General features: G+C 41.5%; 1 protein-coding gene across 3 annotated transcripts in view; it reads left to right on the top strand.

Moving 5' to 3' along the window:
* LOC134351524 (small integral membrane protein 29-like) overlaps positions 1-16832 on the top strand; it is a 123033-nt gene that overhangs the window by 81172 nt on the left and 25029 nt on the right. For all 3 annotated transcript variants that reach the window (XM_063057788.1, XM_063057789.1, XM_063057790.1), the window contains exon 4: positions 15827-15929. In XM_063057788.1, coding sequence (XP_062913858.1) covers positions 15827-15929 — 103 coding nt within the window. The remainder of the gene's footprint in view (positions 1-15826; positions 15930-16832) is intronic.

The raw sequence follows: 16832 nt of genomic DNA, 5'->3' as shown, positions 1-16832 counted from the left end.
AAAAATAAAGTCCAATTCAATTCAATTCAATATTATATATTTTGTATGTAAGAAAAATGGGCATTTTCCATCTAAATAATTGAAATGTTAAAGATGGGTTTGAACCTCAACTACGATTTTAATTCTCTCAAAATTTCCAACCCATGTAAAAGTCAATGGAGTTTAAACTAAATGCTGGGAGCACTTAGGTCAACGTTTCAAATCAAGGCCCTATTAACAGAACTGGTAAAGTGATTTTTTAAAAAAAGCATATTTAATGCCACAGAAAGGGTGAAGAACAATTACTACTTTAGAAACAGAATTGAAATAGACATAATAATCAAGCAGTGCAATAAACTACAGAGGAAGACATTAATAAGTAGTTGGGTGCCTTGGTCGGACTGCATACAGTGGATGACTTGCATTTCTATTTATCAAAAGAGAAAATATTCAAGCATTTGGATCTGACTAACGAAGCAAATCTTGGTAAAATTGAAGTTCCTTGCCTAACCAGGCGAGACCTACAATGTAATATAAAGAAAATGCTGGTAAATCTAGGTGCAATTTTAACTTAATCTGGGATTACGATTCAGAATTGCAGGTTCAATCTATCACAAAATCACCTAACACTGATGCTAAACAACTCTTCACACTTCGATCATTGTTTATAATTAAAGTTGTGTGGAAACAATAATCTGAAATCTTTTCAGAAACAATGAAATGAAGAATGGAGGGTTGGTAGGGTGCTTGGATGGATGAATTAAAACTACTTAAATGGCTCTCCTCATCTCCCAGTGTCATCTGATAAGGGGTTTAAGTGTGAATTTCAGTCCACAGGGTTGCTACTCATCACACAAGTGTGATAAGCTTTTAAAAAAATCTTCCTTGACATTCTTGGTCATCTACAGAAAGATCACCTCCCTCATGAAGTTTTTGTTTCTCAACACAATGCCTACCTGTTGAGAAACATGAAATATTTCTTTCAACGTTTATCTGACAAAACTTTATGCGGTATCTAGTTTCTGCCTTAGCCGCTCTGCCTCCTATGCACATTCTTAATGGCAGAAAGGAAAACGTAGATGATGTTCTCTTCCCACACAGGCATTGAAGTCAATTGTGGAAGCATATGGGCAGTCAACGAGACCCTTTACCAGTTGCAGTTTAACTTTGAATCCCTTCTGATAGTCTGTCAAACTTCTTGAAGCAAAGGTTCCTTTGGAGTATCAGTGGGTGACATGATTTTCAGTTTATGGAAACCATTGGATAATTTTAGAATTAATTGATCCACCTTTTACATTATTTTCTTCATTAAAGACTCAAATATCCTAATCCTCACACTCGTTCTCTATTTCAATTGGTGCTTTCACATGTTCCAGCACCGTTCCAGTTTTCATTTATTAATATTAAAAGGTGAGAAAGTTATAAATTAACTTTAGTATTTCAGTGATATTGCTCTTTTTGTGACTTACTGTATCTTTTGAGGGTCACAGTTCTGTAGAGCTGCCATCTGGCATATAATTTCACCGTTTAGAAAAATCTGCAGGATATCACTAACACTTTCAGGAAGCCTAAATTTATTTTTAGTCAATACATGAAAGGTTACATGCAATGTGACTTTTCTATATTACAATTCTTGGCACTTTGTTTTCTTGCTGGCTGTTTCTTACTGTGAACTTTTCACCAATGTCGACTATTTATGGAGCCTTTGATATTACAATCAGTGAGCTTTTCTTTGTAAAAATGTGAATTTCTAGTAGAATCCCAGGGTTGACGTCTTCAATTTTTAAGCATACTCCCTTGCACTTGACATCTTCATCTTTTCAAAATTGCTTCATACTAACTCCATTAATATATTTAAAAAATAACAGAAGAACATCCCAAGGTATTTCATAGAGATACAAGGAAGTCTAAAGATTCTTGGGACAATCTTTTACCTCTGCTCAGTTTGCACTGACTATCCTGAGCTCCCATTTGCTGCCCACTTCAGCTCCCCTCGCCACTCCTTCACTGACCTGTCCATCCTTGGCTTTCTCTACTACCAGGATGAAGCCCAATACAGGAGAAGTAACATAGTCATCGTCATAGTCATAGTCATATTTTATTGATCCCGGGGGAAATATAACATCTTATATTTCACCTGGGTAGTCTACAACCTGATGGTGTGAATATTGAGTTTCCCAGTTTCAAATAAACACTAATCACCATTTTCATTTTTCACCTTCTTCCTCAGCCCCCACTTTATTCCCCTGCTCCACACTAGTACATCTCATTTTCCAGTGCTTGCATTTTTGTCCCCCAGCTCTCCTTCACCCATCTTTATCCTCTTCCACTTCCTGACTTCATCCATCCACTTCGCACCCCAACCCATCCCACTCCACCCCTAAACTGGTTCCAAATGTCGTTAGCCTCTCCATTCTCATCTCTTTATCCTCATCTTGCTCTGGCAGTGCTGTGAGTTCTTGCTTCTCTCCCTCCAGCAGCTGTTTCCCATGTCTATTCTGCCTTCCCTCCACCTTGCTCCTTCTGTTGTGTATTTTTTTCTTTTTCCTCTCTTATGTTCTCTGCCTCCATCTCCTGCTACAGTCTTCATAGTCCACCAAGACTCTCCTCCCCTAGCTGGGACCCATGCCTGCCACCTTACACTCCTCAGTTTAACAATCATCTCAAAATCCTTTCTCACCACCCTCCCCTCTCTCTCGCCCCCCACCTTCTTTCTGTGCCGGCCAACACACCTTTCACCTAATGCCAGTTTTGACCTGAAAAGTTGATGATATCTTTCCTCCTGCCAATGCTGCTCACTCCTCTGAGTTCCTTCAGCAGACTCTTTGTTCGGTCTGAGGTAGTTGGGTGACGTTGAAGTGTTGTCCAAGTCCCACGCCTCATCTAGTGGTGCCACCGATCGACGAAGAAAACTGACGTCCAATCTCTCATCTGGCAGACAGCTCACCAATTATGCTATATCATCTCGATATGGCAGCAACGAACTGGCCTTGATCTTGTGTTGGAATGAAGCACAACATAGGCTTGGAGGCAATGTCAATATTTTCCCAAACAATCTACCTCAGGCCTCACCAATGTATAGGAGGCCACACTGGGAGCACCGGATACAGTAGACTGCCCCAACAGACTCATAGGAGAAGTGTTTCCTCAGCTGGAAGGACTGTCTGGGGCCCTGAATAGTAGTGAGGGAGGAGGTGTAGGGGCAGGTTTAGCACTTGTTCTACTTGCAAGGAAAAGTGCCAGGAGAGAGATCATTAGGTGGGATGAACGGACAAGGGAGTCGCGTAGACAATGCTTTCCCCTTGGCTTTTTGTGTAGCCAAGCCAAAATTTATACTTGGTGTCCTGAAATTAGCAAGGGGGTAGTATCAGTTAATTTTCTGTGTTTGACTTGTCCATTAACTCCCACTGGTTAATGCATGTGGATGTGAGACAAGATCTTTCTCCATTTATTAAGATTTCACCCAACGGTTTGCAGAGTGGCAGAGAAGGCACAAAGAGCCAAATACTCTATCCCAACATTTTAGGTTCTTCTGTAATTAAATTATTCATTGACATCAATTTAGCACATGCATCAAAATATCTCACTTGTGTTCAGGTTAGCGGAAGGAAAGAAAACTGTGAGCAGTTTTGGGCCTTATCTTAGCAAGGACGTGCTGAAATTGGAGCCGGTTCAAAGGAGGTTCACAAAGATGATTCATATGAAGAGTGTTTGATGGCTCTGGGCCTGTATTCACTCAAATTCAGAAGAATGAGGGGTGACCTTATTGAAACCTGTCGAATAGTGAAAGGCCTTGATAGAGTGGATGTGGAGAGGGTGTTTCCTATAGTGAGAGAGTCTAAGACCAGAGGACACATCCTCAGGATAGAGCTGTGTCCGGAGATGAGGAGGAATTTCTTTAGCCAGAGCATGGTGAACCTATAGAATTTGTTGCCATGGGCCACTGTGGAGGCTGTCTTTATGTATATTTAAAGTAGAGGGTGATATATTCTTGATTTGTCAGGGCATGAAGGGTTGGGGTTGGGGAAGGCCGGAGATTGGGGCTGAGAGGAAAATTGGATCAGCCTTGATAATATGGAAGAGCAGATTCGATGGGCCAAATGGCCTAATTCTGCTCCTATATCTTACGGTCTGAAAAGATCAAGTTAGAACAAAGCATGAGAGAAAAAGATAGGGTTTGAGGCAGTATTGGAATTAAATTTAAAAAACTATATTGAGCATTTTAAAATAGAGCAATAAGAGGTCTGGTACCTAAAGACTACACCTGGGATCAATAATATTTTTAATGTGGGCCTTTCATCAAGATTTAGACTAATAATTTTGGGTTATGGCCTCACTTCCTGCCCTACACAAGTGTATTGCTTAATAGTTTAATGGCAAAGTTGCAGTGATGTACAGATTGAAGGGAAATGGGGAAGAATTTATTATTCAGAAGTTTTATGAAAGAAGTACAGACATAAGTCATTAATATCATGAATGAACATGCATTTTGTATTTGTAGAAACCAAACATTCCTCTTACATGAAAGGAGCTTAGCCTATTTTGAAGTGCTTTCAGATCTGGAAGGATAATTGATTGATTATCAAAGAGATTAATAAATTTATTAGTAATATTATTTTCTCCTCCTTCGCCCAGTTTTCAAAGCAGACAAGAATAAAATATGAACGAAGGCTTTTGTCTACGTGCCCATCCATAAATCGTGCTAAGCTTGTGAAACAATATCATGAATTTGATGATCCACAAAACACCTACCTGGTTGAAGTTAGAAGTAAATGCTTAATGTGAGCAGTCAGGCACAGTAGTGTAATGGTTAGTGCAATGCTTTACAGTACCAGCGACATGGATTTGATTCCCACTGCTGCCTGTAAGCTGTTTGTGCGTTCTCCCTGTGACCGGCTGGGTTTCCGCTGGGTGCTCTGGTTTCCTCCCACAGTGTAAAGAAGTACTAGTTGGTAGGTTAATTGATCATTGTAAATTGTCCCATGATGAGGCTAGAATTAAACTGGGGGATTGCTGGGCAGCGTGGCGCGACAGACTGGAAGGGCCTACTCCACATTTTATGTCAATAAATAAATAAAATGTAATTGAATATTAAGCTAAACTGCAGAAAGAGAAAGAATACTAATTCCTATCTGATTAAAGAATCTTTTTAGGAAACTGAACTTGTTACAGCTCTAATAGGCTCACATTAATACTTCATAATCACCGTGACTTATCAGAAAAATCATGAGCTCTTTCTTATTTGAAAATGTTTTAGAGATTTCTTTAATCTTTTTGCCCCAGTAAAAATAGTGAATTGTATTTGCAGTAGGTCGTGGGACGGAACGGTAGGCATCCTTGACTGCTGTGTAGCAGTAGTCAAGTATATTCGGGCCTCTAATGGGGCAGGAGACATGTTGGTATAACTTTCTCTGAGGTTGGCCTGGGTAAAGTCCCTGGCTGTAATGAGCAAAGCCTCCAGATACCTGGTCTCAAGTTCACTGATGTTGGCATACAGTATGTTCAGAGCACACTCCACATCCGCCTGGGGGGGAATGTAGACCACTGTCAATATGACTGAGGTGAATTCCCATGGCAGATAGTAGGGACGACACTTCACCGACAGGTGTTCCAGGTCTGGACTGCAGGAGCTTGCCAGTGCCACTGTGTCCGAGCACCACCCAGTGTTGATCAGTAAGCAGACACCACCTCCCCTCGTCTTGCCCGAAGCCGCCGTGCGGTCCATCCGATGGATCGAAAATCCCTCTGGTCGGATGGCACAGTTGGGGGTGGTAGGGGAGAGCCACAGGGCAGAGACTGTAACCTGTGCAATAAGGACAGTTCAGTTAGATGTCATAACTGGAAACTGAACGAAAAGCGTCTAGGTTTGGGATATTGCAGGGCTGCCATTCTGCCGGTGCAGTTCTACATGTGAAGTGAAGGAAGCAATACTGGCAGCACGATCCTGTGATCCCATTCCCAATCTTTTTTAGCCACAGTACTGTTGCTTTCAAAATGTTGCCAGTTGGAGTGGATCTGATCAATTGGGCAAACAGGAGACTGGTCAACCTGCAACACCACCACTCCAGAACAAAGGCCACTTTGTAAACACAAGAAAATCTGCAGATGCTTGAAATCCAAGCGCCACACACACACACACACACACACACACACACACACACACACACGTCTGTGGAAATGAATGAACTGTTGACGTTTGGGGCCGAGACCCTTCCTCAGAACTGGGCCACTTTGACCTCACTCATCATGCTGTTGTACACAGTTTACCTTTAAAGAAAAAACCCATGACATTTTTAACCTGTGCAATTACCATAGTGTTAAAGGTCTAGATGGGCTAGAATTTATTCAGTATCTTCAGGAACGCTTCCTCAGACAGTACGAAGGAGGGGCCTACTAGGGAATGGATGAAGATTGACCTACTCCTAGGAAATAAGGAAGAGCAGGTAACTGAATTCAGTTTTAAAATAGTTCTGGAAAGGGACAGAACTAGTTCACAGGTTTGATTTCTAAATTGGGGCAGGGCAAATTTTGTGATTGTATTGGAGAGGAGCTTGAACAGGTTGCTTGAGCTAGATTGTTCTTGGGCAAAATGACCTCTAGTGGGTGGGAGGTTTTTAAATGACATAACAAGACATAAAGCACTACATGTCAAAGTCAAAGGCAAATATCCTGGGAGTTGGGAAACCTGGATGTCAAGTGATATTGTAACTTTGGTCAAGGAAAGGAGGCAGCTTGAGTCAAATACAGGAAGCTGGGATCAAGCAATGGAGGTATATAGAGGATGGACTTGGGCATGAGATGGCTTTGGCATAAAACAATTAAGGAAAAATTGTACAGGCCCTTTAAGCTATGATGTTGTGCCAACCTTTTAACCTACTCCAAGATGAATCTAATCTTTTCCTCCTGCACAGCCTTCCATTTTTCTTTCATCCATGTACATGTAAAATGTCTGGTGCTTTCCTTGATCCTACTTGCCTTCTGATGGCCATTTCTAGCCCTCTTAAGTCCCTTCTTAAGCTCCTACTTGGCTTTCTTATAACTCTCAAGAGTCCTATCTGATCATTGTTTCCTGAACCTTAAGTATGCTTCCTTCTTATTCTTGACTAGATGTTCCACAACTCCTGTCAACCATTGTTACTTCACCCTACCAACCTTTCCCTGCCTCTATAGGAAAAACCTATCTAGAACCCCGTTCAAGTACTCCTTCCATCTCAGCACCCGTGTTTAACATTCAATTCCTGCCACTGTCAGTAAGGAGTTTGTACGTTCTCCCAGCGACAACATGGTTTCCAAAGGTGTGCAGATTAAGGTTAGTAAGTTGTGGGAATACTATGTTGGTGGCAAAAGCATGGCAACACTTGTGGGCCGTCCCTGGCACATTCTTGGATTACGTTAGTCATTGATGCAAAAGGTGCATTTCACTGTAAACCTAAATGTATATGTGACAAGTAGAGCTAATTATTTTTTAAATAACCTCCAGATTTCTATTGTGTTTTTCCCTCAGTACACCTGTTCCCAAGTTCTTCCCTAATAGCGTCATAGTGTATCCTCCCCCAATAAAATACTTTTCCATACCGTCTGCTCCTATTTCTTTTCAAGGCTATGGTAAAGGTCAGGGAGTTATGGTCACTATCTTTGAAATGCTCACCCACCAGCAGATATGTCACCTGTCCAGGTTCATTGTCTAGAACTAGATTCAGTTTGGCCTTTCCTCTAGTTGGCCTGACAACATACTGTGTCATGAATCCTTCCTGGACACACCTAACAAAAGGAGAACCCTGAGAGATGACTTTTGACTGGTCAGGGGAAGTGAGGAGGTGACGGAGAGGAGCTATAGGCAGGTAGTCACGCCGGGGTTTCGGGAGACAGACGAGTGGGTAACAGTCAGGAGAGGGAAGGGCAAGAGTCAGATGCTAGAGAGTACCCCTGTGGTTATCTCCTTTAACAATAAGTACTCCTGTTTGAGTACTATTGGGGGGGACAGCCTACCTGGGGGAAGCAACTGTGGCCGCGCCTCTGGCACAGAGTCCGGCCCTGTGGCTCAGAAGGGTAGGGAAAGGAAGAGGAAGGCAGCAGTGATAGGGGACTCTATAGTTAGGGGGTCAGACAAGTGATTCTGTGGACGCAGGAAGGAAACACAGATGGTAGTTTGCCTCCCAGGTGCCAGGGTCAGGGATGTTTCTGATCGCGTCCATGATATCCTGAAGTGGGAAGGTGAACAGCCAGAGGTCGTGGTACATATTGGTACCAACGACATAGGCAGGAAAAGCGAGGAAGTCCTGAAAACAGACTGCAGGGAGTTCAGAAGGAAGTTGAGAAGTCAGGACCTCAAAGGTACTGATCTCAGGATTACTGCCTGTGCCACGCAACAGCGAGTATATGAATAGAGTGCGGTGGAGGATAAATGCGTGGCTGAGGGATTGGAGCAGGGGTCAGGGATTCAGAGATTCAGATTTCTGGATCATTAGGATCTCTTCTAGGGCAGGCGTGACCTGTACAAAAAGGACGGGTTGCACTTGAATCCGAGGGGGAGCAGTATCCTGGCAGGGAGGTTTGCTAAGACTATTGGGGAGAGTTTAAACTAGAATGGCAATTTGGGTTAGGAGGGTTACAACTTCCAAACTTTAAAAATTATTATAAAGCAAATCAACTTAGATTTATTGCATCTTTCTTCGATGATCGAAAACCAGCATGGATTAAAATAGAATTAGACAAGATAGGAGAAAATAGACCTGAAGATTTTATATATAAGTGGGAATCTAAATGGATATGGGAAAAGAAAGAATCTCCTATATTAACACATTTGATTGATCTATGGAATAAGATAAATGTTGATAATGAAACACAGAAATCTCTATTAGCAAGGAGACCTTTGTTCCAAAACAGACTTATTCCTTTTACAATGGACAATCAACTTTTATACAATTGGTACCAAAAAGGGATTAAATTTATAGGAGATTGTTATGAACGAGGTATATTGATGTCATTTGAACAACTAAAGGATAAATATAAAATATCAAATAATACTTTCTTTTGTTACCTTCAATTAAGGGCTTACTTAAAAGGTAAGCTGGGTCAAACAATGTTTTTGCCAAAACGTAATGAAATTGAAACTTTAATTCAAAAAGGGAAAATTAAAAAATTTATTTCTTGTATGTATAATTTGATTCAAGAACAGACAATTAAACAAGGAATCCATAAGTCAAAGCAAAAATGGGAAACAGATCTGAATATTAATATTGATGAAACAAATTGGTCAAGGCTCTGTCTTGACAGTATGACAAATACAATAAATGTTTGACTTAGATTAGTACAATATAATTTTTTACACCAATTATATATTACACCACAAAAAATAAATAGATTAAATTCAAATCTATCTGATAAATGCTTTCGGTGTAATCAAGAAATTGGTACTTTTTTACATTCTACTTGGTCTTGTTTTAAAATTCAACCCTTTTGGATAAATTTAAGAGTCTTATTGGAACAAATTACTGGAACTGAACTTCCACATAACCCTGTATTATTTCTATTAGGTGATATTGAAGGGATAAAGCCGAAACTTAAATTGAATAAATATCAGAAAGAATTTATAAAAATTATATTGGCAGTAGCTAAGAAGACTATAGCAGTTACTTGGAAATCTGATTCGTATTTAAGTATGGATTGTTGGAATAATAAAATGGCTAGTTCTATTCCACTCGAAAAAATTACTTATAATTTAAGAGATAAATATGTAACATTTTTGAATATTTGGCGCCCTTATTTACAAAAGATAGGATGGCATATTTAAGTGCTCCGATAAAGATCTTGGTCCCTTGGGGAAAGTAACAAATAATTATACCAAATTTATTTTGAATCCCATGGAGCATGTGGAAACCTTCCAATACCCAGGCGGCTCTTCTTTTTTTTCTCTCTTCTTTCTTTTTAGGTAGGACTATATATGGGGGGGGGAGGGTAGATTTTATCTTTTCATGTATTCTTTTTGAAAACTCAAGAAAAATTATATTATATAAAAAAAACTAGAATGGCTGGGAGGTGGAAACTGAACTGAAGAGACAGAGGAAGGAGCAGTTGGCTCACAAATAGAGAAAGCTTGTAGACAGTGCGAGAGGGAGGATAGGCAGGTGATAGAGAAGGGATGTGCTCAGATCGATGGTTTGAGATGTGTCTATTTTAATGCAAGAAGCATCATGAATAAAGCTGATGAGCTTAGAGCGTGGAACAGTACTTGGAGCTGTGATGTTGTGGCCATTACAGAGACTTGGATGGTTTCAGGGCAGGAATGGCTACTTAGAGTGCCAGGCTTTAGATGTTTCAGAAAGGACAGGGAGGGGTGCAAAAGAGGTGGGGGCGTGGCACTGCTGATCAGAGATATTGTCATGGCTGCAGAAAAGGAGGAAGTCAAGGAGGGATTGTCTACTGAGTCTCTCTGGGTGGAAGTTAGAAACAAGAAGGAGTCAATAACTCTACTGGGTGTTTTTTATAGACCACCAGTAGTAACAGGGGCATCAAGGAGCAGATAGAGAGACAGATTCTGGAAAGGAGTAATAATAACAGGGTTGTCATGGTGGGAGATTTTAATTTCCCAAATATTGATTGGCATCTCCCTAGAGTGAGGGGTTTAGATGGAGTGGAGTTTGTTAGGTGTGTTCAGGAAGGTTTCCTGACACAATATGTAGATAGACCTACAAGAGGAGAGGCTGTACTTGATCTGGTATTGGGAAATGAACCTGGTCAAGTGTCAGGTCTCTCAGTGGGAGAGCATTTTGGAGATAGTAGTTACAATTCTATCTCCTGACCATAGCACTGGAGAGGGATAGGAACAGACAAGTTAGGAAAGTGCTTAATTGGAGTAAGGGGAAATATGAAGCTATCAGGAGGAACTTTGCTTCAGTATTCACTACAGAAAAGGATCTTGGTGATTGTAGGGATGACTTACAGCAGATTGAAAAGCTTGAGCATATAAACATGAAGAAAGAGGATGTGCTGGAGCTTTTGGAAAGCATCAAGTTGGATAGGTCTCCGGGACCGGGCGAGATGCACCCCAGGCTACTGTAGGAGGCAAGGGAGGAGATTTCTGAGCCTCTGACAACGATCTTTGCCTCATCAATTGGGATGGAAGAGGTTCTGGTGGATTGGAGGGTTGCAGATGTTGTTCCCTTATTCAAGTAAAGGAGTAAAGATAGCCCAGGAAATTATAGACCAGTGAGTCTTACTTCAGTGGTTGGTAAGTTGATAGAAGAGATCCTGAGAGGCAGGATTTATGAACATTTGGAGAGGCATAATATGATTAGGAATAGTCAGCATGGCTTTGTCAAAGGCATGTCGGGCCTTACGAGCCTGACTGAATTTTTTAAGGATGTAATTAAGGTAGAGCAGTGGATGTAGTGTATATAGATTCTGGCAAGGCATTTGATAAGTTACCCCATGAAAGGCTTATTGAAAAAGTAAGGAGGCATGGGAATCCAAGGGGACATTGCTTTGTGGATACGGAACTGGCTTGCCCACAGAAGGCAAAGAGAGGTTGTAGATGGGTCATATTCTGCATGGTGGTCAGTGATCAGTGGTGTGCCTCAGGAATCTGTTCTGGGACCCCTTCTCTTCGCAATTTTTATAAATGACCTGGATGAGGAAGTGGAGGGATGGGTTAGTAAATTTGCTGATGACACAAAGGTTGGGGTGTTTTTGATAGTGTGGAGTGCTGTCAGAGGTTACAGCTGGACATTGATAGGATACAAAACTAGGCTGAGGAGTGGCAGATGGAGTTCAACCCAGATAAGTGTGAGCTGGTTCATTTTGGTCGGTCGAATATGATGGCAGAATATGGTATTAATGGTAAGACTCTTGGCAGTGTGGAGGATTAGAGGGATCTTGCGGTCAGTCCATAGGACACTCAAAGCTGCTACGCAGGTTGACTCTGTGGTTAAGAAGGCATACGGTGCATTGGCTTTCATCAATCATGTGATTGAGTTTAGGAGCCGAGAGGTAATGTTGCAGCTATATAGGACCCTGGTCAGACCCCACTTGGAGTACTGTGCTCAGTTCTGGTCACCTCACTACAGGAAGGATGTGGAAACTATAGAAAGGATGCGGAGGAGATTTACAAGGATGTTGCCTGGATTATTGGGGAGCATGCCTTATGAGAATAGGTTGAGTGAACTCGGCCTTTTCTCCTTGGTGTGGCGGAGGATGAAAGGTGACCTGATAGAGGTGTACAAGATGATGAGAGGCATTGATCGTGTGGATAGTCAGAGGCTTTTTCCCAGGGCTGAAATGGCTAACACGAGAGGGCACAATTTTAGGGTGCCTGGAATAGGTACAGAGGAGATGTCAGGGTTAAGCTTTTATTGCAGAGTGGTGACTGCATGGAACGGGCTACTGGCGACAGTGGTGGAGGCGGATATGATAGGGTCTTTTAAGAGACTACTGGATAGGTACATGAGGCTTAGAAAAATAGAGGGCTATAAGTAACCCTAGGTAATTTCTAAAGTAAGTACACGTTTGGCACGGTATTGTGGGCAGAAGGGCCTGTATGGTGCTGTAGGTTTTCTATGTTTCTATCTTCTTTATTAAGTGGAAAAAAAAGTGGTTAGGAAGTGAATCGGGACCCTCAAGGACCAAGATGGAAATCTATGTGTAGAGCCGTTGGAGATGGACAGAGTTCTCAAAGATTATTTCTCTTTTGTGTTTCCCATGGAGAAAGATGTGAAGAGTTGGGATACTGGCAAGGTTGATGGATAGTTTTTGGGGACAGCCCATATTGGGTAGGAGAGGTGTTGCATGTGTTAAGATTTACAAAGGTGGACTAATCTCCAGATCTGGTTGAAGTATTTCCAAGAACACTATTGTAAGCTAGCGAAGAAATTGTGGGAACCTTGCTGTGATATATTTATAACATCACTATCCACTGGCAAGGTGCTGGAAGACAGGTAGATAGCAAATGTTATACCTTTATTTAAAAAGGTTGTAAAGATAGACTTCATAATTATATATACGTTAGCCTAATCTCCATAAGATGTTAGAAAACATACTGAGTGATGAGAGATACTTATATTTAGAAAGGCAGATGCTTATTAGGCGTAGCCAAAATGGTTTTGGATGTGGGAGATCTTGTCTTATGAACTTGATTGAGACTTTCGATGAAGTGAGAAAGAAAGTTGATGAGTAGACTGCAGAAAGCATGCTTCATGTCAAGTTACGTAAGGCTTTTGGCGTTGGTTTCACACGGTAAGTAGCTTTGGAAAGTTGGATCGCATGGCATTCAAGGAGATCCAGCAAACTGGACCCAAAATCAGGTGGATGGTGGAAATAATATAGACAAAATGTTGGAGGGACTCAGCAGGCCATGCAACATCTACGGAAAAGAGTGAACAGTTGATGTTTCAGGCTAAGACCTTTCATCAGGCCTGGGAGAAAAGAGATGTGAACTCGGAGTGAGGGACGGGAGGAAGAAGTACAAGGCAGTAGGTGATAGGTGAAACCGGGAGAGGGGGTGGAGTGAAGTAAAGAGCTGGGAAGTTGATTGGTGAAAGAGATAAAGGGCTGGAGAAGGGGGAATCTGATAGAAGAGTACAGAGGACCATGGAAGAAAGGGAAGGGGGAAAAGCACCAGAAGGAGGTGATGGGCAGTTAAGGGGATAAAGTAAGAGAGGGAAATAGGAATGGGGAATGGTAAAGGGGACATTACCAGAAGTTTGAGAAATCGGTGTTCATGCCATCAGGTTGGAGGTTACCCAGGCGGAATACAATGTGCTTCTCCTCCAACCTGAGTATGGCCTCATCACAGCAGTAGAAGAGGCTATGGACTGACATGTCAGAATGGGAATGGGAAATAGAATTGAAATCCGTTCTACTTCCAATTCCCATTCCGACATGTCAGTCTGTAGACTCCTCTACTGCCGCGATGAGGCCATACTCAGACTGGAGTAGAATCACCTTGTATTCTGTTTGGGTTGCCTCCAACCTGCTGGCATGAAGTTTGATTTCTCAAACTTCCGGTAATGGGCCACTCCCCCTTCTCCTTCACAATTTCCTATTCCCATTTTCCCTCTCACCTTATCTCCTTACCTGCCCATCGCCCCCCTCTGGTGTTTCTCCCCCTTTCCTTTCTTCCGTGGTCTTCTGTACTCTTCTATCAGATTCCCCCTTCTCCATCCATTTCTCTTTCACCAATCAACTTCCCAGCTCTTTACTTCACCCCTCCCTCCCCATCTCCCAGTTTCACCTATCACCTCTTCTTCCACTCCCCATCCTTACTTTGACTTCTCACTTTTTTCCCAGTCCTGAAGAAGGGTCTTGGCCTGAAAAGTTGGCTGTTTATGCAGCTGCCTCGCCTGCTGAGTTCCTTCAGCATTTTGTGTGTATTGCTTGGATTTCCAGCAGCTGTAAAAAACCTTGGGTGGTGGAAAGCTGTTTTTCAGAATGGAGGTCTGTGACTAGTCATGTGCCCCAGGGGCTAGGTACTAGGCCCATTATTATTTGTTATCTATAATAATGAATTGGATGAGAATATATGAGGAATATTTAGTACATTTGGATATCACACTGAAATAGGAGGTGTTGTAGACATTGAAGATGAGCATCAAAAACTGCAACACATCTTGATCGGTAGGCTGAGTAGTGGGAAATGGAATTTAATTCAGTGTTCAGTCTTACATTTTTGCAGGAGAAATCAAGGTAGAACTATTGGTTTTGATTATTACCCTATCTGTGGAAGCATCAGCCCATGTCAGCCACTTCATAACTACAAAATCCAAGTGGAAGCAAGTCATCTACTTGGAATAATCTGTTGGAGGAATTGAGGGTAAAGATGGAGAGCAATAGCTTTTAACCTTTAATTCTCCAGTAGTGCTTGCGTGAAACATATTCCACAAACTGTAAAAAGGTGCAGGTGTTTTAACCTGAAATGCCATCAATTCCTTTCCTCCTACAGATGCTGCTTGATTCACTGAGTATTTCCAGGAGATATTTTGATGCTCCAGATCCCAGTGTCTACAGTTTTTTGTGTCTCAGATCCAAGAGATTGCCTAGGGAGAGCCATCAGCCTGGTAATGAACACCCTTGGGTCTCATTGATCCTGAGCTGAAATATACCCAAAACTGGTTCCCTACATCTGAAGAACTTTATTTACTCATAGTCCTGTTGTATTCAGTTTCCCTTTTTTTCTAGTGTGGCTTCTGCTACCCTCAAATGTGGCCACCCTAAGCTTTTAACAAGATTGTCATCAGCTGCTTTACTGTGAAGAATAATTTCTCCAGTTACACTTTCCAGGTCTTACACTACATCTCTTTGACTTCACATGAATAGTGTTCCTCTTCAGTTGATTCGCCAGTGGTTGATACTTCAGCAATTATATTTCTGCCCTTGGAGCCAAAATGGTCACACCCTGAGATTTTCTTGTTAGCTCAATGCCTGCATTCAAAAGTCTTCTGGAGACAAAAGTATTTCAAGTCCCACAGACAATGGTTAACCTTGCTTATTATGTATTGTTTTCAACAAAGGGATCTATGTTTAGATCCTAATAAAATGTCTGCATAAATAATTTTATACAGTTTGTGAAATATGTTTCATGTTAGCACTATTGGAGAATGTAAAAACTGTTACTGATCCACTAATTGAATGTGAATTGAAGCTAAGTGTTTGGACTACAATAATACCACGTATCCTACAGTGAAAGGTAATATGAAAGAATTAATGACCCAAGGTCCGGTAGTCTTGCTCAGGAGAATTTCTTAACTGAGAGGGTTACAATATTGGTAGGTTATATATTTGTTCAATGGTTTCTTTGATAAGTACTTATTTCTTCAATAGTGAAAAGGTTAATCCATTTTACTTTGCTTCTAAGGTTAGAAAACCTACGCAACAAATTGGTACCGATTTATTCATACGACCCTAGTGAGGATCATAATAATGTGGAAGAAGAAATAGATACTAACGGAGAAATAAAGGTAAGCAAAATCTGTGTTCAGAATTCATATTTTGTATAATAGCATATGTTACAAAAGCAGGATGACTAAATCAGTCAAAACCTCAAGAAAAATCCTTCTCCTGAAGAGCCAGTAAGCAAACACTATGAAGTTTTACAAAGCAGAAAAAACATAAGAAGTAGGGAGCAGGAGTCGGCCATCTGGCCCGTCGAGCTTGCTCCACCATTCAATAAGATCATGGCTGACCTGGCCATGGACTCATCTCCACCTACCTGCCTTTCCTCATAACCTTAATTCCCCTACTATGCAAAAATCTATCCAACCTTGTCTTAAATATATTCACTGAGGTAGCCTCCACTGCTTCATTCGGCAGGGAATTCCACAGATTCACCACTCTGGGAAAAGTAGTTTCTTTTCATCTCTGTCCTAAATCTACTCCCCTGAATCTTGAGGCTATGTCCCCTAGTTCTAGTCTCACCTACCAGTGGAAACAACTTTCCTGCCTCTATTTTATCTATCCCTTTCGTAATTTTATGGTTCTATAAGATCTACTCTCATTCTGAATTCCAGTGAGTACAGTCCCAGGCAACTCAATCTCTCCTCATAGTCTAACCACGTCATCTCTGGATTCAACCTGATGAACCTCCTCTGCACTGCCTCCAAAACCAGTAGATCCTTCCTCAAGTAGTCTGCAGACAGTACTGCAGATATAGCCTCACTAGTCACCTGTACAATTGCAGAATAACCTCTCTGTTTCTAAATTCAATCCCTCAAGCAATGAAGGCCAACATTCCATTTGACTTTTTGATAGCCTGCTGTTCCTGCAAACCAACCTTTTGTGATTCATGCACAAGCACTCCCAAGTCCCTCTGCACAGCAGCGTGCTGCAATCTTTTTTACCATTTGAACAATAATCTGCTCATT

The sequence above is a fragment of the Mobula hypostoma genome, chromosome 9 (assembly GCF_963921235.1).
Source record: "Mobula hypostoma chromosome 9, sMobHyp1.1, whole genome shotgun sequence".
Lineage (NCBI taxonomy): Eukaryota > Metazoa > Chordata > Chondrichthyes > Myliobatiformes > Myliobatidae > Mobula > Mobula hypostoma.
Note: the sequence above shows the minus strand (reverse complement) of the source record. Positions and strands in the feature narration are given on the sequence as shown.